Source organism: Lissotriton vulgaris, chromosome 6 (assembly GCF_964263255.1).
Source record: "Lissotriton vulgaris chromosome 6, aLisVul1.2, whole genome shotgun sequence".
NCBI lineage: Eukaryota > Metazoa > Chordata > Amphibia > Caudata > Salamandridae > Lissotriton > Lissotriton vulgaris.
In genome coordinates, this window is record NC_141694.1 from 614,674,209 (window position 1) to 614,699,669 (window position 25,461).

Here is a 25,461-nt window from a genome sequence, read left to right on the forward strand (position 1 = left end):
GCCAGCTATACACCACATCCTGACAATGAAAAAATGACATATGTAGAACTGTGAGCTCAGCTAAAACAATTAATTAAAATAAATAGACAATTGGTACAATATGTCATGCTGACTCTAACAGTCCAACTGACTATCAGGATTCCACAGCAAACCCTTCATCAAGGGAACACAAATAAAATTACACTGCAGACTATACAATCATTCATTGGTAAATTACCAACAAAAAGAGAAAAAATTCCATTCTGGTTAACTCAAAAAATTACTCAGATTGAGGCAGTATTTCCCGATAGTACACCTCATGAGAAACACAGGAGAAACACAGGATTCTAACAATCTGTTTACCAATGGGGATCGCACCACACCTGGAAGACTGTGACACTTGGGGTACAGTCTTTGCTGCAATCTACACAAAAACACATGGTGTTCCGTCTATGGCGGTCATACCAGACGTCCTGAAACAGATTGAAAATGAATACGGGGCAGAGCCTGCTTTAAATCTCGGTATGAAGTTACTGAAAGATTTCAAACACGTCTCAGCTAAAATATTAGCTAATATTAAAGGTGAAGCAGCATCCGTGGCAATCCGCCAAAAACTAAAAGAACTTGATGTAACTGAGCAACAATATGAACTGGTCAGAATAATTGAAAAATCCTTTGAAGAACTAGGAAGAGATAGTTCGGGCTTTACTGGTTTCCCTCCCAAACTAACAGAAAATCATGAAAAAGTTTTTATTAAAAACACACTCACTACTCCTAAAAAGAAGTGGGAAAATAATAGACGGACACTTCCTATAGAAAAGCGTCATCAATCTAGAGGTAGGTCTCCTCAAAAGGAGCCCTCTGAAAAAAGATTTACCCTCAGAAACGGGGATAATTTGAGAAAACCTGATAGATATCAAGATACTGACTTGCGTTCCTCTCGTACCTTTCAGACTTCCTCGCAGAAATCCGAAAGAAGAGGACGATCAGAACACAAGGAATAACACGTGAAGTCCAAAGACGATCAACACGTTCCAAAAAATAAGAAAACTCAATTCACCAAAAAGAAGGTAGCAAGTCTTAAAATCAGACATGGCGAGGATCTTGAGGACACAACTCAAGATCGGGGAGTGGGCCCAGATAATGCTGGACAGCGCAGCAGAAATTACCATAGTTTGCAAGATCCTGAAGGATCATCTGGAGACAGTGGACCTGAATGAATGCATTCAGGTTGAAACTGCAGATACCAGGGTTAGTGTACCCCATAAGTTATATGAAGTAACACTCCGGATAGAGAGGGTCATAACTAGAAAAATAAAAGCACTCTTTTGGGAAAAACTATCTAAGGGTTATGACATCCTTCTGGCTGAAAAAGACTGGCCACTTGAATTTGTCAGGGAGTGCCCACATGGTGAAGAGATCATTATGCCAGCCTTCTCAAATCCTATTCCTATTCATAAAAAATACACCTATGCCAGAAAATGGGCTGTTGCCCAGGCTCCAGCATTATATAAAAATCATGTGGGATGGGAGGAGAATTCACCTCACTAAAAGATCCAGTTAAAAAATCAACCAACTGCTCAGACGCAGTTTCCAGTTAAACAAGAATCTAAAAAACAGGTCAGGGAGATCCTAGATCAACTTGAATACCAAGGGGTGATTAAAACATGCACCTCGTCCATGAACAATCCTTTGTTTCCTGTCTCCAAACCAGACAATACATATCGTCTAGTTTTGGACTACAGACATTTAAATTCGTGTTGCAAAACCTTTGCAGTACAAAATGCACACTGTGCAGCACTGATGAATAACATTGTGCGTAAAAAATATAAAACCACGTTAGATATTTCAAATGGTTTCTTCTGTCAAAATATCGCACCTGAAAGCAGGTATTTGACCGCTTTCTCAATTATGGGGACACAGCGTCACTTCTGTCGTCTCCCCCAAGGATTCAAGAATAGTCCGGGGTTATTTTCAGCAAGAGTAACAGAGTTACTACCAACGTATGATGATGAGGCATTATCGTATGTCGATGACATCTATCTTACAGACAATGATTTGGACAGGCACTTGAGCAGGTTGAACACCATAATACTTAGTTTTGCCTCTGAAGGGTACAAATTCAATTTTAAGAAATCAAGAATTGCCCACCTAAACGTCCTATTCTTGGGATACGAACTTACAAGTGAAGGCAAAAGCCTGGCTGCAAACTTTTTAGAAAAATGAGCGCTGCTCCAACCTCCAAAAACGCTGAGAAATGTAGTAAGTTCTAGGATTCCTGAATTTTGGAAGAACTTACATTCTAAACTACGCTAAAAGGGTTAAATCTCCCTACGAATTAATCAAACCTGATTTCAAACCAACTAATTGGACCCAAAAACACACAGAAATTGCGTTTAGTACAAAGTGACATGTTAGCAACAACACATTTACAGACACGCGTAAACGCAACCTTGTAATCCGAATCATCCCAGGGAGATGCAGATTCACATACCTGACCTTTAATGAAGGTGAAAAGGTACCAATAGCATACAAATCACACTTGTACACACAACCTGAAATGAAATTCACTTCAACAGAAAAAAATTCTCACATCGGTTCAAACTGCAGTAGCAAAAGAGAGAGCCCTCGCACAGGGTAAACGCATAACTGTCGTTACTCCTGTACCTGCCTTAGAGGCAGGAACAAAAGCGAGCATTCCGAATGCAATAGCTCTACATCCAAGATGGATACAATGGGTAAATTCTCTTACTGCAACAGACGTTGAATACGTTTTTGACCCGTACTTGAATACTCAAGAATTTCTCCAATACGAACAAGCATGTCCTCTGCCCACTGAGATTCTGCCTCTAGAACATTACGTCTGTATAATTTATACAGACGGATCAGCACAGCCCGCAATTGGGGGAAAACAAGCTATAGTGCTGCGTGCACGATTGTTAAAGGTCGCTGGCGCGTTGGTAAATTCAGACCTATGGTCACAAAAACTCAATCTCTCCGAGACTGAACTACAGGCTTTCAAGATGGCGCTTGAAAATACTGATCGCGAATTCCCCACACTCCTAGTGTGCGATTCTTATTACTGTGTCCAATCTTACAATGAATACTTGCAGAATTGGGTTCAAAACTGTTTCAAAGATGCAAAAGGAGGCACAATTAAGCATAAAATGCTCTGGGAACAAGTAGTTATTTTACAGAAAGAACTACAAAAGACTAACTTGATCCATACACTGAGTCGTCAACGTGATGGCGTTCACGTTGCAGGGAATTAATTGGCTGATGAAGCCGCGAAGCAGCTGTGCAAACGGTTCCCGTAGCTGCAATCACTCGTTCAAAAACAAAAATAGACCGCGAAATAATGCAAGCTATCACTGCTTCAATAAAGACAGTGGTAATACACTTCCAAAAGGCTTTCCACTCAAGTACTCGTATATAACTGATACAAATAATGTTCCATTTGCTCGAATCCCTGGAGTGGGGGATAGAGTAATCCCAAACATGGAAAACAGGTTAAGACTAATCTTAGCACATGAAGGGCTCACCTCTGCTCACGCAGGTGTTTCCGCCACAGTGTCATTACTAAAGCAAAGATACTGGTGGCCGCGCATGAGGAAACAGACCAGTAATGTGAAATCTGCCAGAAAATGAAAGTCTCAACAGTGAAACTCGCGGCGCAGACGCCCCTTTTAATTTCAGATAAACCACTGGCATGTGTTTACCTGGACCACTGTGGTCCCTTACAAAGGGATGGCAACTATAAATCTATCATGGTCACAGTGGATTCGTGCTCCAGATTCATTTGGATGTGGCCTCAGCGCTCGGCTGATGCCCGAACTCTTATAAAAGAGTTGTGAGTCTTTATCGGCACATACGCAATCTACCCCAGGTGGAGAACTGGTCCGAGAGATCGACAACAAGAAAGAATTTGGTCCTTCCTATCAAGCTCCAGTTGCCTTGCTTGGTGTGCAGGGTACAAGAACAGTCATTTTACCTCCTTTTCCTGGGCGAAAGGGGAACAGGTACATTTCAATTGACCATGTCAAACCACACAGGGTGGCGAATACTGTATAGTATGACGCCTAAGATTTTGTGTCCAGCAATGGTGCGACACTCTGTTTTGGCTCCGGATCCTGCCATCGGGCCTGATGTTGCAATTGAAATGAGTCCACTTAGGAATCTTGTTGTGAATCTACCTTCTGGTGATCCTCTTGATGACACTGAATATACTTATCCAACTGACTTGTCTATGCCTGATTTGGAAACCCGTGTGGCTAATCAATCCTGTTTTTCATTTGACACTGGCTCATCCACATCAAAGACCCCTTCGAAAGTTTCACTTTTTGTTAGCTGATTTAAGAAACATTTTTTGATCCCACCTTGGATTTGCATTTGGCTGCTGCTGATTGCAATTTTTTTTGTTCATGTCCATAGGATTTGTGATCTTTTTTTTTTCGTTTTATCAATAGAAACTGTGTTGAAGAAAGAACGTCAATCCAAGTGATTGATGGAACTTTGGCTCCCCACTCCTCTTCGCACATCATGTAGAGGGACCAGACTTATGTTAATATAACTGCTTAGCCCGTTTTAGATGGGATTGTATGGGATGCTGTAGAGTTCCAAATTCATGGTCCCATAGAGGTTATTAATGTTCCCAATGTACTCCGTGTTTCTATGGCGAATGTGGTTAAACAGTATATTCGCTCTGATGATTGGGATGCTAAAGCGGTTGAAGCTTTATTTACTGATTTGAAATATTATGCTGCCTTCGATGCTGAAGATTTATATTTAGAATGTGCAAATTATGGTGATTTGTACTGTTACCAACATTTTGGCAATCACTTTCTGCATTAGACTGGCTCCTTCAGAAGCATGGTTAATTTCACACAATGGGAACATTGTGTCGCACCAGTGGAAGGCAGCTCAAAAACTGTTTTTGAAAAAGTTTTCCTATTTTACTGATTTTGATCAGTCCAACCCTAATGCATTTTATGTTTAAATTGACGGGAGAGTCATTTTCCAAGGTTAGACTTACCCACACCAAATTACTTTATTCGAAGTCCTTTGTAGACCAGTTGGCTGTTGGGGGCTATGAAATGTGGAGAGATACTATTGATCTTAAATCTGTTTGGGGTTCTAAAAGTTGGCAAGTGCAAGGCACTGAGGTTTTGCTACGTGCTTTTCTCATCCCGAACCATATGTTGTTCCTGAATGACACTATTTCGCAAACGACATGCTTTGGATTGGCTACTTCTAAAAAATTAAATACTCCTTCCTTTCCTGATTTGGGTGCATACCCCAATTGGAATAATTTTACCAGTACACCCCTAAGGGAAATACAGGCACTGCTCAGTAATTCCTCTTTTAATGTTTCCAGCATTACTCCTAAAGGCTGGTTGCTATGGCAAAAAAGTGTGGATTCCTGCCAGCTTTGCTTTCTGGGTCTGGCATCTGGCTATACAGCGGTTACCATTCAGTTACCACCTATTCTGTTGGCAAGTTGTGCCAGAGTTGGCTCAGACATTCATCCTTAGCGTCTGTCAAGTAGCATTTGTCCAAACTCACTGAGTCTGTTGATTTTAAATGATTTTGTTAAGGACCCTGCGGCGTGGCAGATCGAAAAGATGGATATATGCTGCTTACAATGAAGTTTGGAAACAGTCTCAGGTCGAAGCTTCTTCTAGGCTTAGCGCTATAGATCAAGCTAATTTAGAAAAAGTGCTAGCTGTGGTAGACAACAGCATTAACACCCTTTCTTCCCGAATTTACACTTTAACACCATCGGTGCTTATCGTATTCCCTCTCCTGCGCTGGAAAACGGTAAATCCCATTATTCATGACGAGCTCAGCTCGTCATGAGATACGAGAGGGTTACCTCATGACGAGCTGAGCTCGTCATGAGCGTCGAAGGAGTTAGATAATATTGTGTCGTCTGTAGTCGATATTGTACAAGAAGATGTTGCAGTGTTGTATCATGGGCAAAATCAATTGCGTTCTGTCATGCAGTTTGCCTGGACTTTGCAAACACTTAAGAATGGTCGCGTACCTTGGGATTACATGAATACGAGCTTGTTATTTCTGCCTTTTTAATTTGACTTTAAAACAACAATTTATGTCAATGAAAGATGCCACGTTTTCCCTGTTGCATATTGAAAAATTAGAACCATTGCCTTTTTCGTTAGCAGAGGCAAATTCAGCTGTTTGGCTTATTCACGGGTTAATAACCTTGCCGTTGTCTCTTTTTAAATTCGAGAATTGCATGAAACACTATGCTATAGGCAGATTTGAGCCCTTGGGTGGAGCATTCCTTCATGAAGTTTGGAACCTCCCGTTCACTTACAGATGTTTAAGGGAGGGTAAGGAAGTGTTTTTAAATGGTGAGGATTGTGTCTTTACCCCCGATCATTCGTTGACATGCAGAATTCTTCAATTGCACGGCTCTTGTAATGTACTTGCACCGAATTTGGCGTGTGTTTTAAAAGGCACCCCAGTCCCGGCCATTACACCAACATTTACGCTGCTTGCTAATGGTAGTTATTTGTTACTGAATAATGAGGAGTGTTGTGAGTTAGCCGCCGGTATTGCTTACATTGCTACCATTTCCCAGCGTGTTACTTGTTGCAAGAATGTGCTTTTCCCTCCTCCGCATGGTAGGCTTGATGCTTCCATCTGGCCCTCGATTCTGACCTTGAAAGCAGAGTTCAACAAGATGAGCAGAACAAGAGCTCTATTGTCCCAAAAGGAAGTTCCCCTTGTTATGTTATGTTAATGAGTATTTGTAAAAGCGCACTGTCACCATGAGTTTCCTGGCGCTGGTAGGAACACTGAAACTGAACAGAGGGATTTTAATGGGGGTGTGAAAACAACAGAGTTTTTAGGGGCTTCCTAAATCATATAAGAGAATGTGAGGATTTGAGTGAGAGCGGAAGGGAATTCCATAATTTGGGGGCCAGATGGGAAAAGCTACGGCCTCCCAATTTAGTGAGTTTGAACCGGGGAGTGACTAAGAGCTGGAGATGAGTAGACCTCAGAGTTCGGGAAGGGCAGTAGGGAGTAACCAGGGACTTCAAGAAAGCGGGAGAAGGACCAGTTAAGGCTTTGAAGACCAGGCAGCCAACCTTAAAGGCAATTCTTTCGTTGACTGGTAGCCAGTGTAATTGATGCAGTAAAGGTTTGGCCGACTGCCATCTGGGGATTTTAAACGCCAGTCTGGCAGCCTGGTTTTGAATAATCTGTAGCCTAGACAGCAGGGATTTAGAGAGACCGAGGTACAAAGAATTAGAAAAATCCAGACGGGACAGCACCAATGCTATTAAAACTTGTAGTACGGCTACAGGGGTCAGTAGGTGGGCGGCTTTCCGAATCCTGTGCAGTTGGAACATGCAGGAAGATGTTACGGCGCTCACCTGAGCCTTGAGAGTGAGCTCAGAGTCAATTATGACGCCGGGACTCTTTACACAGCTGGCAGGGTGAGACATTTGTCCTTCACGTTGCAAATACTCGTACAGAAGTAAATGCTTTATTAAATACGGACCTGCCCTTGCACTTTGCTGCTTTGATCCACATGATCCTGAATGCCTCGTAAACTATGAGCTTGGCTAAATGTTTTTTAAAGTTGTATGCTCTGGCCTTGTTACCTCGTTTCAGACTATATTCGGTGGGATCCCTGCATTTTTTAATTCGATTTTTTTCGAGCGTCTTTGGAGGTTTCCCCTTGCTCTGGGTGCAGGCATTCAGCTATCGTTTTGTTTATCGCAAAATGGATGCGCTGTATGTGCCCCTAGACGTTCAGTCCCGGCTGCTCCTCCTGCGTGACCGGATGCTAGAATACTATGGAGCCCTGCCTTTGGCAACTCTAAGTGTAGTATATGATTTATCCTTCAGGTTCTCTTTCTTCACTTGCGTGCAGCCTGTTTTTCATTACCTGGATTGTGAATTCGAATGGGCCCTGGATTTGTGTCTCTGCAACACAGTGTCTCCTGATCTGGATTTTGATCTGCTAATGAGTCCATTAGTTGCTCATGAAATAGACTGTTCTGGTACTTGGATTATGGCCGGCGCAGCGGCACATGGGGTTCTAGGCAATTGGAACATTTGGTCTGCGGCCAATGACTTTCTGGATCGCAGTTTTTTTGAAATAAGCCTGAGTTGTCCTCTGATGATGCTAGAGGCTCCGCCGATCGAGGAACATTTATGTTCTTTCCCCTTGCTTGATTGGATGGCTGAAATGTTCATGGATGAGAACAACGACATCTTGTTGGAAGCAGTTGCAACATTTGGTGTTTACACGTTGTTGGACTGAAGTATTGCTTTTTGCTTCATAGACACGTGCTGGACTCGTGAATATTTTTATTTTTTGTTTGGTTTTTCCCTTACAAGGCTGAGTTATATTCCCACTGGCTTGAATATATTTTGGATTTTCACTCCTAAAATTCAAACACAACAGGCTTTTTGAACTTGGTTCTGTCCTCTTTGAACTTGAACTCTGCGTTCTGGCCTGCTGTGTGTTCCCTGACGTACGGCTTATGGGCCGTGTATGTTAAGTCAGCATGGCTTATTCGAGTTTGAACACCATTTTATTTCCCCTTTGCTGCTTTTGCACAGAACACTGCTTAGCTGTTTTTGCTGACTTAGCTTGGATGAAGGTCTATACATGGGAAAAGGATTGTTTTCTGACATCTCTGGACATACATTGTATCCCCAGTCTGTACAGTGAGTGCTAAGCCGCCAAGGTTATCATAACGTGACCCTGTTTATTGGCTTGTCCGTGTAACTAGGTTGTCTAATCATTGGTTTCTTTACTATAGGAGCTAATGTGACACTGATTACTAGTCTGGTATGGGATTCTGGGTACTAAGGTGAGTTTTGGCACACCCTAATTCACAGGGGTCCTACGTCTCTGTGCACAGTTCTGTGTTTGCGCAGAATCCCGGTAACGGGTCTGGATACCCTATCGAGTAATTAGCCATGCCTTATAAATCCAGATTGATTGCTAATATGCAGTATACCGCCCACCGTGTGAAGTGTGCGCACACCTCCATCCAGAAGTGGGGCAATGCCATGCATTGCTACGTCATGTGATAGAAGTCCTCCTACTCAGCCCTGCATCTAGGAAAACATGTTGGTGTTACCATAAACCTCTTGTGTAGGCGTGGCAGGGTGATGTGTGTGCGATATACATAATTATGTTTCAGGAGTTTAAACCTCTCATTCCGTGAGACCTGTGGAATGTGTCCCAGAATCTTGTCCCAGTCGGCAGCCATCAGCTTTATCTGCAGATCTTGACTTCATTTGTCTTGCAAGTCCAATAGCTCTGGACCTTGAGCCTTATTCATTGCATTGTATATGTTGTTTATACAGTGGCTTCTCAGACTCCATGTCAACAGGACCTGGAGCGTCAGGTTGGCCTCCGGTTCCTTGCCCGGATCTCCCCATATTTGGCTTATTGCTCAGGTAGGCGCTGCATGGGTTAGCAATTGCCATGCTGGGATGTCCTAGTCTGCACAGAGCTTCTTGAATGGGACCTTGCCCCCCCTGTGCGAATAACGGCCCCAGGATGGTGACAAAGGTGTGCCTCAACTGTGAGCAGTGTCCTGTGCGCCCTACAGTAGCAAAGGCTGGGGACACTACAGTGGAAGATCTGGTGAGGATGCCTTTCCTCCCTGCTGTCTGCGCTGATACTGCTTCCAGCAGTACCAGGTCACTCGAAGCAGCAATGGTTGTGCGTCCCCCCCCCCCCCCCCCCCCCCCCCCTTCTCCGTGCCACCACCCAGATCACGCCCTCAAAGGTTCTCTGCTCGTTCCAGGAGGCCAAACTTAACCCACCCCCGGTGACGCCTCCCAGGCCACCGACGTCATTAGCCACTGTAGGTGGCTGGCCAAATAATACAGCTTATAGTCTGGTGCCTCTGGGCACCTAGGGGAAGGCATTGTTTGTTCAGAGCCACAGCTGCCGCCCCTGAGCTGCAACCACCATACCCAAGTTACCCTCCCGTACATCTGCCAGGTCTCTGTCCATCTACACCCCCACATAATGGAAGGTGTGCTTGACCCGCTCGTGGGCACGGTCACAGAGAGTATGACTGCCACCTGTTCTGTTGACAGGAAAAGGCTCGACTTTGCTACATTAATGTGCCCTTAAGTGTCCGCATAATGGGTGGCAATCCGGCTCTAGCATTGTGCATGTATATCAATATATAATCTGCGTACAGAGAAAAAATGTGGGTGTACCCATTCTATGTTTTGCCCCGCTCAGCATACCACGTATGCAGTTTGCATGCCAGCGGCTTCATAGCGAGCCCGAATAGTAGGGGCGACAGCGGGAAGCAATGTCAGGTGCCTCTGTGTATTTGCCATCGGTCCGATTATTCACGGCCAATGCAGACCCTCAACCTTGTATCCGAATAAGAGATCTAAATCCAGGCTATGAGGTCAAGACCAGCCACCATGCATTGAAGAACCACAAAAATGTATGTCCACAATATGCTGTAAAAGGCCTTTTCCATGTCCACTGACTACTGCTGCTCGACTGTAGTCACCCTGCAGTGTATCCATGATGTGAAAAAAATGCTGAATATTCATATAAGTGCTTCTGTGGAGTACAAAGCTGTACCGGTCTGAGTGAACCAGGTCCTGCAGTTATGGCAGAATTGTGTTCACTATTATTTTGCCCAGTATTTTACAGTCCACATTGAGGAGAGACAGCTGTATTTATGCCTTCCTATCTGTCTGTTTGATTCCGCGCTTCGAGATCATAACTGTGATTGCCTCTCTGGAGGACTCTGGGAGCGATTCAACTCTGCGCGCAGCAGGATACATTTTAGCAAGGGGCTTAATCAGGCCCACCTGTGCGCATTTATAAAATTCCAGTGGGAGACCATTGTTGACTGTCTTCCCAGTTGCTTAGTGTTTGATTGCCCCATTCATTTCTCCCTCTGTGATGTGCCCATCTACTTGCTGACGCTAGTTTCAGCGCAGTCGATCCCACTCTGCCTGCCCATGCAGAAACTGATTGTACTTGGAAAACCCGGCCACTATATCTGTCTGTTTGTACACGCAGTGGCTGTCTGGGTAGAAGATAGCCGTAATCGTGCCATGAGCACACTCCAGTAACAGTCCAGGCAGTAGCCGACTCACCCGATGCCCGCCAGCATGGGCATGTGCTAAATACTCGATGTAATCATACAGGGCTAATTCTGAGCTTGTCTCGTGGGCTTCTGCCCTCAGGGGTGCACATCATATGAGGTCTTGCTGTAGTTCCCCCTGATGTATGCCTTAATGCGTCTCACTCTATCAACGGCTGTGCCAACATTGGCTTCAAATAGGTTTTTTACTTTTCCCAGAACAGTACCACGAAACATGGCATCTTCCAACTCCACACTGTTAAGACCCAATGAGTGGATGCGCAACCTCTCCCTACCCCACTTTAGGGAGAGCAGGAGAGGGGAGTGATCCGAATATTTTTTCATGAGATACTCTGTACTGTGCGTCGCTCCAGCAATATGAATGAAGGTGAGCAGCAAGTATGTTCTAGTGTTTGGCTTGTGTATGTCGGAAATGTGTGAATATTTCCTGCTTGTCTGCTGCCACGCATCTAGTAGGTGCCAATTTTCCTGCCAAGCCCATAAGTGCATGTGCCCACCCGCCCCTGGCAAGGGTGGATGATTGCATCTGCCACACAATTTGTCGCCACCCACCACCAGAGCCATTTCTTTGCTTGACATGATCCAGCAGCAGTACAACTCCACATTCAGACTGGCATGTCTGTCAACTGATGCAGCCTTGCTCTGTGTACCACTGCCTCTGCTGGAGCGTAGTGTCTGCTCACTTTCCTGTGGGCCATGCTGTCATCTCCCCTCTCCCAGTTCTGTGAAGGAGCTCCTTCAATAGCCTTTAAATGCTCTTTGGATATAGGTTTGGAATATTATACAATATTTGTGTAATATTTCTTTTGTCTGCTGTTTTTTTTTGGGCAAGCTTTGTGTTTGCAGAGCAGCTGAGCTGTGGGCAGGAGTGTCTTCTTAGTTTGCCCTTTTGGCTGCGTAGGTCCTTTTTGGCGAAATCTATAGCATCATTGACAAGCAATCCTGTGTTCAGCAGAAGGAGATTGTGAACGAAATCTGGTTACGTATGCTATGTTTGTCAAGGTATGTACTATCAGATTTAGGGGGGGGCGTGACCTGAAAGACCAAGATGGCGTACGTGTGACACCGAGATCTAGACTGCCAGGAGTGAGCAGCATTATCAATTCTGGTCGCTGGCAAAGCCCGTTTGACTCCCTTGACTTCACCTGTTGTGTGCGGCCCCTTGGGACACAAGTTGCTTCGTAGCTTGGACCCATTGCCCACAATACCTGAGCTCCCAAAGAGCATCCTGCACCCCTGGCGGCTGAGCAAAATGATGGCCAAGACCTCTGCATCGTGACCGATGCAGAAGTCACGATGAGTCTCAGGGGCGGAGCAGTGCATCTCTGAGCTTGAAGACGCTGTCCAGGTTCTCAAGGCCACAGTGCCATGCCTATCAATGATATCCAGGGCCCATGAAGGGAATGAAGAAGATGCTGAAAATAGGGCATGGAGGAGCAGTCTCTGCTTCATGGACTTTTCTGAGGGTTTAGTGAGTTCAGCTTGTGAGAAGTTCTTTGAGGCATAGAAGTCGTCATTGTTGCCCGATGTTATGCTCTCCTCCTGTTTTATGATCGAAAGGGCTCACAGGGCGCTGATGCTGAAACCCTTTGTGGTTGTCCCCTGTGCCCCATGAGTGCTAAGATATTAATCTACTGGGCTAGAGATGTAATCATAAAGAGGGCACGAGCCATAGAAACAATCTCTTTCCAATCCATATGCATCATGATCTTCCTGGACTACAAACGGCAGGTTCAACAGCAGCATACATCCTTTGAGAATATCAAGCAGAATCTGCGGGCCATGAAAATCCTGTACCTGCTCCTATATTCCGCAAAGCTTAAAGTTATCTACGATTCCAAGATCCTGTTCTTTAACTCCCCTGAGGCTGCTTGTGACTGGGCCACAGAGCAAAAAAGTTTGAGATGGAATCTGGTCCCTCCGTGGGATTTGGTTGGACAACAGGATGGAATCAGAAATGGGAAACCTCGCAATAAAGCTCAACAGCGACAATGGATGTGAAAGCGACACAGATCAGCTCTTCATTCATCACTTTCCTCAGGTACTGACATGGAGAGCCATGGACCTGAGCAACCGTAGGCCTGCCTGGCAATCGCAGTCGCTCTGACATTTAATTTCTTAAGCCCTCAATTGTCAGTAACAGTGTATCCTAAACTCTCACAGGGAATAATGGGGTGGTTTTGTAAGTTCCAAAGCTAGTTCAGTCACCTGTTAGCTACTAGGAGGGACTAAGGTGGAAGTGTGTGTGTGTGTGTGGGGGGGGGGGGGAGGGGGGTGTTTGGAGGAGGGGTTGGTTTCTAATTGTTTATTTGCCAGTAGGCTATCTATATGATATATTTGCTCTGTGCCATACTGACCCTTAAGTCACTCAAAATTCTCATCCTTGGTGTACCTCAGTGGGTTACTATTATAGGGGTGACTTCACAGTGGCGCCTGAAATAGACTACAGTTTTTTAGAGGGTCGAGATGTAGGGGGTACGTAGAAGGGCAGATTGGGTAAATGCGTTGGGGCTTGTGATGCCTGGTGTACATGGAATCCCCACGTTCATCTGTATACACACGTCAGCAGCACATGCAACGCGGTCTCACATTGATCTGTTGCTTCAAGCAGGGGTGATCCTTTAAACAACAGCTGATCAAATACTAGCTTGTGGTATCCCGGACCACTGTCCAGTTACCCTCCGCTTTGGGAGCCCCAGTGTAGGTTGGCGACCAATGTGGCGCCTTAATGCCCGGTAGACAAACAATGAACATGTTTCCTAGGCCAGGAGCTGAAGATCTTTGTAGACCTGAACAAAGACACAGTAAACTCGCCGGGCACACTATTGATGGCTGGGAAGGCAGCCACGCGTGGGGGTCACCAAGGCTGGGGATATCGTTGGACATCAATTCACCTGATCTCTTGCTGAGGCAGAAGGCACATTTGGGTGGCGTGGCTAGGCCCTCTGGATGGTTATGACTGGAGAGGTGCTTGCGTGGATCCGAGGCTGGTTGTTATTTCAGCCTGACTTGGCTCATACTGCTGAAATGTTTAAATACTACCTATCTTTAGCACCAGAAGCTGTGACTGGCTAACAATCTCGCAGGATGCACATGCTTCTGCTGCTTGACAGGACGAGGAGGCATCTTTTCTGTGGTGTGGGCATGGTCTGTTATCACAACATATTGGAGCCGAATTTATACTATCGTATCGAAAATACTAGGCAGTCAGGAGGAACTGTTGTCCAGGGTGGCGCAGTTGGAGATCCTGGAGGACTTGCGAAGCGCTAGAGGAGACCATACTCTTGTGGGGATCTGAACTATGATTGCCAAAAGGGATATCACTGAACACTTGCAATCTGCAGTTCTCCATAGATGGTGTGCTAAACATAAAGGGCCCATAAATGTGCCACAAGGCGGCCCCCATAAGCATTGAAAAATATGGGGAAAGTGGCGGGACTATTTGGGCTTAGTGGGGCGATTGTCCATATGTGTTGTATGTCGACTGTTGAGATATTTACAATGCTTATAACACTGTGTATGTTGACATAGTTATGCAAATCCAGTAAAAGTTGAATATAAAATAAAAGGTACGATCATGGTGTGTTTCTCCTAATGCTCCAAATGGCGATTTGTAGTCTTAAGGTTGTGGTGAATGAATACAAATGTTTCCGTATATTACCTGCAGAAGAGTAAAACTGGTAACCAAAGCAGGGTTATAAGTGTTAAAAATCTTCCTTATTAAAATATCTTCCTTGTAGCTTGCGGTGGTAAGTCATACTGTGCACATGGCTTTGGATTTACAGTATGCCTAACGTGGATATTTTTGTTTTCCAGGCTCTTGCTTAAACTTGACCCCTTCCCAACCGACTATGAAACGGACACAGTGGAACTATTTGGCTTTCATTGGGTCACAGCAACTTCATTAGTTGAATCTACAAGACTTCTCTTCGGTTTATTACGGTAACATATTTCATTTAGATAACTTCTCTGTTTTAAAATGCATTTTTTTTTAAAGAAAAGTTTAAACTGGTTATTGGCTAAAAGAAAAACTGTGTGCATGCATCTATTAGACACATACATGTACTTCAAAGCTTCCACTACGTTTCTGACAGATTTCCACCGACTGAATGTCCTCTACCAGTACTGTGTGGGCACCTGACCAGGTAGATTTTAAAAACAATTTTAATTTCAACAGTTTCTGTCTTGACGTCTATTCGAAACCTAAGTGCTACTGTTGCGCATGGCACCTTTGCTGAGCTTTCTGTCTGCCAGTATAGGAACCCCCACTCATGCCAGCACTCTTGTCCCTTTCCAGTTTTTCAAACTTTAGTAGTCGTTCCTCAAAGTTACACTTGGACATAGACAAAAAGCCTAGCGAGTCATGCCTAAAGCAACTCTTCTTCCTATTGGAAGTCAGTATTGGTACTGTTACTGTGTTTTTTCTTGGGCGAGGAGCTATAGTTGCCTCTTTTACTTCTAGAAGTATTCCATCGGGAAACTGCGGTCTTTGTGTTTCTACTGAATTTTGCTTTCCAGAGACCAAATTTGACCGTAATTGTTTTACCTTTTAGGAGATAATCGTCGACTAGGTTTCCTCCTCTAAAATGTCTGCATTATATGTACTCACATCCATGCATAGTAGTGAGTTCACTGCAACCCCTTAAAGATGGCGTCTCCTCAGACGTCTGTCCTAGACGCCCATTTTGTCCACATGCTTGTTCCAGTTGTTCTTCAACCGGAGGGGCCACACACTTCTCAGCACCCAATTTTCGCGAGTGCGTAATAGGGCACCCTCCGTTAACTATGCAATGTTTAGTCTTCCTGTGTGTGGTTTTCTCTATTTTAGGCAGTGTTGATCAGTAACCAGCAAGAAAACCAGCGATTTTGCCTGGAGGTCAAACCACAGTGATGTTAATGCATTTATTTCCTTTGCTGTTCTCTTATGAACTCTCCCCAAGTTTAATTTACTTATAGGTCTCGTCAGGCATTGTAGACCTTATATTTTCTAATTTTGAGCAACTTAATCCAGTGCTAACTTTTTAGGCAAGATTACGTCATGGATTTCCACACACTTTCTCTTAATCGGTTTTCAGCATCCTCCCTTTAAGTCCTCCTTTTATTTTTGTTGCATCCTTTCTGAAAATGGTGTTTTGATGCAGATTAAAAACATGTAGGATTATATCTCAAAAGGATCTGAAGTTCTGTTTATAGTTTGCAGTGTAATTAAAGTGGTGTGTTAATTTTTATTTGGACTTCTTTATTTTTGGGAAGTAATAACTCGTGGAGTGATAGTTGCACTAGCCTGTCGCACAGGCAGCCACTGGCTCTGCTGTTCATGCTTATGGAGGTCATATGTGCCTTCAGTGCATTGGACCACATATAAAAAAAAAAATGCGTCGGTTGCTTCTTAAGACTGCAAGCCAGTGTTACTGCACTAATGAAGTGGGAACTTAGCGCATATTGGATATGCAGATTTAATTTGGTTTTAATCAGAATGTTAAATACTCTCCAAAGAATAATACATTCAGAGTTGTGTGTTATTATGATCGATAGCCCGATCCTCTATCTAAACTGGGAAAATCAATATATATTAAGGGTTCAAATCATTTATTGCTCCCTGTCTTTGTAGCAGTTGAACGATATGCTGGATATTAAATACACATTCTTTGCTTTTTTTTAGGCAGCATATATACAAATTGGAAAAACTTGTCGAAACTAGTTCCTTCGATTTTGGTAAGTGTTTAAATAAAGCTTTTTTTTATTAAAAAGGTGGCCGATGTGTGTATTTATGGAATGTAGTCATCTAAGTTTACATTAGAAAAAGATGCTTATGTAAAAAAGTTGCTGTATGCTATGCGAGCAGTGCTCTGTGAACCTTCTCTTGTCTGCTTCTTGCACCCTGCTCGTTTTCCTCTCTCTTTCAAAGGCCCTCTCTCCTTCCGCATCCCTGCTCCCTCCACTCCTAACATGCATCACATACAACACAGCAAAGCAATCCTAGTACAATCAATCCTAGATGAGATGGCAGCTCATTTCCCCTACATACTCCGCCCCAGGCGTGACGACTTGACCATGGTTATCTTTTTAGTTTTATTGTTTGATTGTTGGATTATAAACTGTATCGTGTTTTGCCTCAACTTTTCCTTCCCAATTGGACAATTAGGTACAGACATTCATGAGCAATGCCACTTGGCCAAAACGAAGGTCTCTAGGCGAGACAGGGCGAATACTTTGTCACCCAAATGGACATAAAAGTACGATTCTTCCGATAACTAAATAAGATGTCATGCATGACAATTGCACTCTTTTGTCATTCACCTGTTGCGCAGAACCAACATTGGTCACAGTTTATGTTTTAACAGTATGCATAGCCATATTTATCGCATTTGCACTGGTAACCTGATCCCTACCTCATATATGTTTATTGTTACCTGTGTATTTATTTATTTTGAAAGTTTTATATAGCGCGAACAAGATCTTTGCAGATATCAGAGCGCTTTACAAAGCCGGGAATACCAACAAGAGTGAATTTAAACATAATAAGTGGGAAGGGTAGGTACGTGAGGGAGCAAATTAGTACAGCAAATCAATAATATAAATATAACAGTTAAAAGTGTGCATAGATAGTCAGTAGCATCAATAATACAGGTGAAATACATAGTCATAGAGATCGAACATAATAATACAGGTCGGTGTAGAGTCTTTCTAGATCTATGCTCATAGGTCAGGTGTATTTGGCCATAAAAATAGCTTTCACTTCTTTCTTAAAAAGTGTAGTGGAGGAGATGAGCCTAGTTTCAGGAGGGAGTGAGTTCCAGATCCTGGGTGCCATTCCTGAGAAAGAGCGTTTATAAGTTTTTTCCTTCCGTAATCTTCGAGGTTTTAGCAGAAGATTGTTTGTGCCTCTGGTGTTTCTAGAGCCGCCAGAGATTGACAGCTTCTGAGTGAGGTATCCGGGAGAGCTCAGGTGTAGAGCCTTGTGTGTCATGCAGGCGATTTTCAGATGTATTCTGGCTTCAAAAGGCAACCAGTCTAGTGATTTCAGGTCAGGGGAGATATGAGAGTGCTTTTTTGATCCAGTCATGAGTCTCGCTGCAGCGTTTAGAGAGGCTCTTAGGGGTGCAGTAGTGGTTAACGGGAGACCGCAGAGGGCGGTGCTGCCGTATTCAATTCGCGGGATGACTAGTGCTTGTAATGCAGTTTGGAAGTCTTTGGCTGGTAGGAAGGGTTTAAGTTTCCTTAGGGTATTGATTTGGAAGTTCGCTCCCTTAGTAACCTTGCTGATATGATGCTGCATGTTGAGAATGGAGTCGAGAGTTATGCCTAGGGATTTCGCTGAATCCACTATGGTGGGTTGGACATTGAGTGCAGCTAGCTGTTTAAGCCAGGTTTGAGTGGTAGAGATCTTCGCTGGAGGTGAGATCAGCAGGAATTCTGTTTTCAGAGCATTGAGTTTGAGATGATTATCAGCAAGCCAGGATTGGGTGCTTCTGATCGTAGAGTTCAGGAGTAAGATGTCATTGGGGGATTGTAATTTGAGATATAGTTGAGTGTCATCTGCGTACTTGTGAAAAAGTACATTGGATGCTTGCAGCAAGGTGGTGAGAGGTTCCATAACTAAGTTGAACAATGTTGGTGAAAGGGAGGATCCTTGGGGGACACCTAACGAAACAGGTATTGGAGAGGATAGCAGGTTGTTACTCTTGAATTTCTGTGACCTGTTGTGTAGAAAGGAGGTGAACCACTTGAGAACTGTCCCGGAAAGACCCATTCTTGTGTTCAACAGATCGAGTAATTTCTCATGTTTAACAGTGTCGAACGCTGAAGAGAGATCAAGAAGGATGAGGAGGCAGGTATCCCCTTGATCTAGGATTTGAAGGGCGTCGTCTATTATGTGAGTCATAGCAGTTTCGGTGCTGTGACCTGCTCGGAAGCCTGATTGATGAAGGTTGAGGAGATCAAACAGATCAATGTGTTTAGTCAGTTGTAGTTGAGCGCATTTTTCCAATAATTTGGCGAGAGTGGGAATATTGGTAATGGGACGGTAGTTGTTTAGGTCAGATGGGTCGGCAGTAGGTTTCTTTAGCAGAGGTGTGACTTGTCCAACTTTAAGGGAGTCAGGGATGGTTCCTTCTTGGAGCGAGCTGTTGATAATCTTAGTCCAGAGTGGAAGGAGTAGTGGGGTGAAATCTTTGACAGCGTTAGCAGGGAGGGGATCCGTGAGGTGATTGGAAGGTTTCAAGGTGCTGAGCAGTTTGCCTATTTCTTCTTCGGAGTAGGTTTCAAAGGTTGACCATGTAGCATTGTTTTTAGGTCCAGTGGGTGTTATACAGTTGAGTGTGGTGTGGAGTCTTGCGTCAGCGCGGAGATCACTCTTTATGTTGTCAGTTTTTTGGGTAAAGAAAGCGGCGAAGTCTTCACAGGAGGGTGCTTCGTGCAAGGTACTGAGAGGTTGGGGTTGTTCCTTCGTTTGTGTTCTGATTAACTCAAACAATTTTCTTGGGCGTTTTTTTGCTTGGTCGAGCTGGAGGCTGAAGAAGTTTGCTTTTGAGCGCTTTATTTTCCTGAAGTAGGCGTTTCTCTTTTTCTTCAGGGTTTTCAGGTGCAGTGCAGAGGGAGCTGCCCTCCAGGTGCGCTCTGCCATTCGCATGGCTCGTCTATCTTCATTGAGACTCCCGTCGTACCATGGATTGGAGATTTTAGCGGAGACTCTTTTTAGCTGCATAGGAGCGGCCTCATTGATTATTGAGGTCATGGCGTTGAGATAGTAGTCAGTCAGGGATTGTACATCTGTAGCGCCCGTGGGCGGGAGTAGGATGTCGCGTTTGTTCGGGGGTAAGGAGACTGGGTTGAGTTTTTTCAGGTCTCTTTTCCAGACTTTAGGTCTGGAGGGTTGAACCGGGTTGAGTTTGACTTTTTCATTGATGTGGAATGTGACAATATGATGGTCTGACCAGTCACAGGGTTGAATAGACTCAAGTTGAGCAGCGTCCTCTTTGGCGATGATAAGGTTGAGGATAGAACCTTTCTCGTGGGTCGGGTTGTTGCATAATTGTGTGAGATCCAGGGCGCTGAGGAAGCTTTTGAGACTATTTACCACCGCATCATTGAGATCGTTCCAATGGAGGTTGAAGTCACCAAGGTATATTTGGGTGAGCTGTCGTCCTGCGTTGGTTGAAATCAAGTCCATCATTTGTTGGGCGAAGATGAGGTGGTCTCTGGGAGGGTGGTAAATGCCATGAAGAGAGCATATCGGTTTGCCATCACTGATGATATCGAGGCAGATGTATTCATAGCAAGTTGGAGAGGGTAGCGAAGGCGTGGAGACTTTCAGAACAGAAAGGTTGTTCCTGTATATGCATGCGATTCCGCCGCCTATCTTGCCAGACCTGTCAAGCCTAATAATGTGGTAGTTGGGGGGAACCAGAATGTCCATTATAGGTGTAGAAGATTCGGTTAGCCAGGTTTCAGTTAGGAAGATTAGGTCAAGGTCCAATCTTAGGATGAGATCAGCGATGGCGGAGGAGTGTTTAGAAGCCGATCTGCAGTTTAGGAGAGTGCATTTGAGACGGGGTGTGTCGGGAGAGGAAGAGGGAACTAGAGAGAGGGGGACTTTTCTAAGGTTATTCGGGACTGATATTCTGTTGTTTAGAGTGGAGAGTCTATGGGGATTTGAGAGTAATGTGGGAATGGGGTGGTGCGAGGTCGAGGTGGTTGTGACGTTTAGGGGTGCAGGGTCATAGGAGCGGAGGAGGGAGAGAGTGTCGAGATCTGAAAGAGGGTTGCATGTGCGACTGGGGCGGTTGTTGCGATTGTGGGCAGGGATCGCGGTCCAGTGAGAACGGCGGGTGCGGTTGTTGCGATTGTGGGCATGGATCGCGGTCCTGTGTGAGGGACGTAGCTTAGGCTCGTCGTCAGGACGGGAGGAGAGCAAGTTGAGAGGGGGGGTGGTGGTGAGTGAGGTGAGCCTAGGGGGTGTGGTGAGTAGCTCTTTTATGGTGTGCATGTCTTCTTTGATGGTGTGAATTTCTTCTTTGAGTTGTAGGAGGGAGGCCATAATCTTGTCCAGCGTGGGATAAGTGTTTGTGCTGGGGGTGGAAGTCATGGGTGGGTGGCTGACCTGGGACTTATCGTGCGGATGGGGTGGAGGGTTGGTATTCATGCAGGGCTCCGTGATGTCATCGTAAGGGTTGGTGTTAGGGAGGAGGGAGGGTAAGGGGGCGATGAGAGTGGATGGAGTATGGAGGAGGTTGGTGGCGTAGAGGAGGGAATTCGTGGTAGGAGGAGAGAGCGGGGTGGAAGTGGAGTGTATGATGGTGGTGATGGGGGAGCCTGAAGGGTAGTGAGGGCTGAGAGTGGGGAGGGAGCTAGGGTTGGAGATGGTCCTGTCATGGGGAGGGGGAGTTAAGATAGTAGAGGTGATGTGGTCTGCATGGTTAGTTAGCGTGTGGGAGTGGGGGCTGAGAGAAGGGGGGGACAGAGTGTGGGAATTGTCGCTATGTGTGTCGTTCTGGGGCTGAGCTAGGTTAGGGGGGTTGTGGGCAGGGTCTGTGATATCAGGGGGGAGCGGAGGAGTGGGAGTGTTATGGATGGGGGTCCCCGGGACGGAGGTGTTGGGGCGGCTGGTGTAAGATGGTGAGCTAATTGTGTCTGTGATCGCGGAGTGTGGGGTGGTTACAGCTGGTGGGTGATCGACTGGCGTGGTGGGGGAAGTGGTGATGTGCATGTTGTTCTGGTGCTGAGCTAGGTTAGAAGCGTTGTCGGTGGGGGCTGTGAAGTCCGGGGTGATGTTACTGGAGGGGATGTGAGTGGAAGTCCGATGGTTGGAGAGGTTCTCTTTGAAAGTGGGGAACAGGTTGTCTAGTAGTTCCAAGTTCCTGTCTGTGGATTGAATTAGGACAATCCCGTTATTGTAGATCGTAATGGTGGTTCTACCTAGGAAGAGTTGGGATGGTGTGATGGAGAGGGTTAAGCCATGCGCGGATTTCCTGGTGGTGGAGACAGTGAGTAGGGTGAGGAACGTTTTTCTCCATTGAGCTCTGCGAGAGGTGTGGAAGATGATATCGATGTTCAGGGATCCATTGACCGGAGAGAAGTAGGTGTCAACAAAGGGGGTTTCAGGGTGGGACCTCAGGAAGTTGTGTTTAAAGCGTTTAGCGGCTTTTTTGGTGAGTGCGGGTGGGTAGTTGATTTTATATGTGTGCTTGCCGATGGGCTCCATGTTGAGATGGCGGTATAGGTGGGTGTGGGGGGGGGGTGGACAATAGTGATACACATGTGCAAAGAACAATGCAGTCAGTAAGTTACATGGTACACACTTGACAATAGTGAGTAGCAAAGATAGCCAACATGTAGAGGTAGCAATGTGCAAAGAACAATGCAGTCAGTAAGTTACATGGTACACACTTACACACTTGACAATAGTGAGTAGCAAAAATAGCCAACATATAAAGGTAGCAATCTGTGCAAAGCAAAATGCAGGCAGTAGGTTGCGTGGTACCCGTGAGACACTAGTGAGTGACAAGATAACCAAAATATAGAGGTAGCATTGTGTGCAAACCAAAAATAGACAGTGAGAATGTGTGCATACAGGAATAAAACTAGGAATGGGAGCAGGTTACATAAATGTAACAGGTTCTATGTGAGCAATTAGTAGGTGCATTACAGGTGTAAAAAGTGAAGTCGGTGTCGGTAGCAAACGTGTACAGAGTATAATGTAGTTATAGTACTGAAATACCTGAATCAAAAGTGACAATAGTAATTAGTCCAAAAAAGAGTGGTCAAAAATCGATGAGGTACATGGATCAGTCACAAGATAGAGCTGCAGCATAAGTTATATGTTGTATAACATAGTGAGTAGTCAGTAATAAATAAGGTACATGAGTCCGTAGCTAAAATACTGAGTAGTCAAATAGTGTCAAATAGTAGTCAAATAGTGAGTAATCAATAGCAAATGAGGTACATGAGTCAATAGCCAAAATACAGTTGCAACCAAAAATTATATGAGGCCAGAAGTGCCCCTAATGAGCAGCCAAAATATATGAGGTAGCAATCGGTGCCTACAGGTGAAGAAGTGTAATGTGCAGGATACAATTAGGAATATAGACATATGAGACCAAAAGTATTTGACAACATGCAAATAAATATATAAACAAAATGTACAACACAGCAAAGCAAGCCTCCATTACACTGTTAGAGGACGGGGCAGCAGAGTATGCTTACATAATACAGACACAACAAGTGGAGAAGTGTGGCTCAATGGTTAGAGCGGCAGACCCTGATGCAGAGGTATGGCCCGGGACCAGGGTTCAATTCCCGCCTCGGCCGGTCTTGGCAGGGTCTTGAGCTCTAAAATTCCTCGGACCTGATTTCTCACCTCGGTGCCTATTCTATTCATGGGTCCCACGCTGCAACTCTGGGCAATAGCTTGCTTAATCTCCACAACAGCCCCAACAGCGCTGGGATGCCTGGCTTCACCTTGGGGATGCCCAGGAGTGGACATTACACAGGGAAAAGCCAGGAAGGGTTCCTTAGCGGTATGAGTACAAGCGCCGGGAGACCCGGTCCGGGTAGCTGTGCGCTATACAAGTACAAAACATTTACATTTATATTTATTTACATGTATGTTCAGCAGCAGCGCACTATTTCCTGTATGTGGAAAATTAACATACAGTGTTGAGGCGCATGTGATTCCTCTTCTGTGTATTCAAGTGTCTGAACATTTATTCAACATGTGTAAGTCAAAATGATTACCGTTGCCATGTTAAATCTCTTGCCTATTTTTGCATGCAAGTGCTCATTTCCATTTCCAGGAATTACTAATCATGCTTTTTCTATGTTATGCGCTTTTGATATAACGCAAACCACTCACTCCATCAGGAGTATATTGGCATTGAGCTTAATACACTGGGAATGGTAGCAGGCATACCTTCAAGAGATAGTAATTAAAATGGGAAGGTTTTTGCAAATTTTTGTTTTTCACGTAGTGAAATTTTGGCTTGAGCGAATCTGGATTGGGGCGCTCGATGGAAGATGACAGTTTTCTGAACCATCTGCAAATGTGACTAAGGAGACTCATTCATAGCCACCAGGAGAGCATTTCAATAGTCCAAACGACTAGTTATGAGAGCCTGTGTAATGGTCTTTTTGTAATTCAAAGGAAGCAGGTGAATGATAACAAAACAGGTGCCGCAAATTGCAGTGACTTGATTAGCCATAGTAAACTTGCCATTCAGTTAAATACCAAGATTCTTTGCCACCTTTTTGGGGCAAGGGGGATTGTCCAATTCAGAAGGCCACCAATCCTCCACCCATGTCTGATGAGCTTTGCCAAATAATACAATTTAGTCCTCTCCCCCCCCCCCCCCCCCCCCCCATTAAGTTATAGACCGTTCTTCTTCCTCCAAGGAAACATTGTTTGGTCAGTTGCGGGTCTCCTCATATACAGACCTCCGGGCCCGGCAAGAGCATTTATAAATGAGTTGGCAGAAATAGTGCCTACCTATGCCATCTGCTACTCAACATTTATAATCCATGGGGACCTGAATCTACATTTTGATCACAAGCAAAATCAAGAAATTTGTGATTTTACAACTGGATTACATTTCTTGGGTATGGAACAGTTGGTCCACACCCCTAAGCATACCAGGGGCCATACCCTAGATAATATTTTCGCTAATAGTGCTCGGGTGGAAGCTCTGCCACCTGTGCCTATAGTATGGTCTGATGATTCGATTCTTTCTTTCAAGACCCAGAGTCCCAGGAAGGCCTCTAGTCAATTGAAACAGTTTTTAGAGTCTAAACTGACCCAGAAATGGTCCCTACTTACCCCTGACTCTTTTAGGGCCAAACTGTCTTTGAGCGCGCATCACTAGTGGCCGCCACCCAGATAGCTGACAAACAAATCTCTTCTTGGAATAAGGAGGCAGTTGACTCCTTAACACCTCTGAAACTCTGTAAGAGTTTCCGCTTAAATCCCTCAGTGGAATGGTTTTCAGGGGAATTAGCAATACTTAAAGAAGATTGTAAACGTCTGGAACGTTGTTGGAGGGTGAGCTATCAGCCAGTGAACAAGCTGAAATATCTAGAAGTGCTAAAACACTACCACAAACAAATTAGGAGAACACCGAGGGATTATTATACTCCTAAAATTGAATCTGCCAAGAACGCCCCATGAAATATATTTAGTATTGTTAAAAATCTTATTTCCTTGGAGCGCTTTACAGCAATGTTGCCAGCATCAACGGAGTACTGTAATAAAGTAGCTAGCTTCTTTTTGGAAAAAATAGAGAGGATATATGCTACCTTCCCAGAAATTAGTAGGCATTTGACTTTTGCTCCACCAAAGAGGGAAACCTCT

The 25,461-nt window shown here is 44.7% G+C and overlaps 1 protein-coding gene across 1 annotated transcript in view; it reads left to right on the forward strand.

The window, feature by feature from the left end:
• The window catches only part of MMS22L (MMS22 like, DNA repair protein), a 522,815-nt gene that overhangs the window by 12,644 nt on the left and 484,710 nt on the right, over positions 1 to 25,461 (forward strand). Inside the window, exons 2-3 of the mRNA XM_086926628.1 lie at positions 14,937 to 15,062; positions 16,783 to 16,835. Of these exons, the coding sequence (XP_086782754.1) occupies positions 14,937 to 15,062; positions 16,783 to 16,835 (179 nt within the window). The remainder of the gene's footprint in view (positions 1 to 14,936; positions 15,063 to 16,782; positions 16,836 to 25,461) is intronic.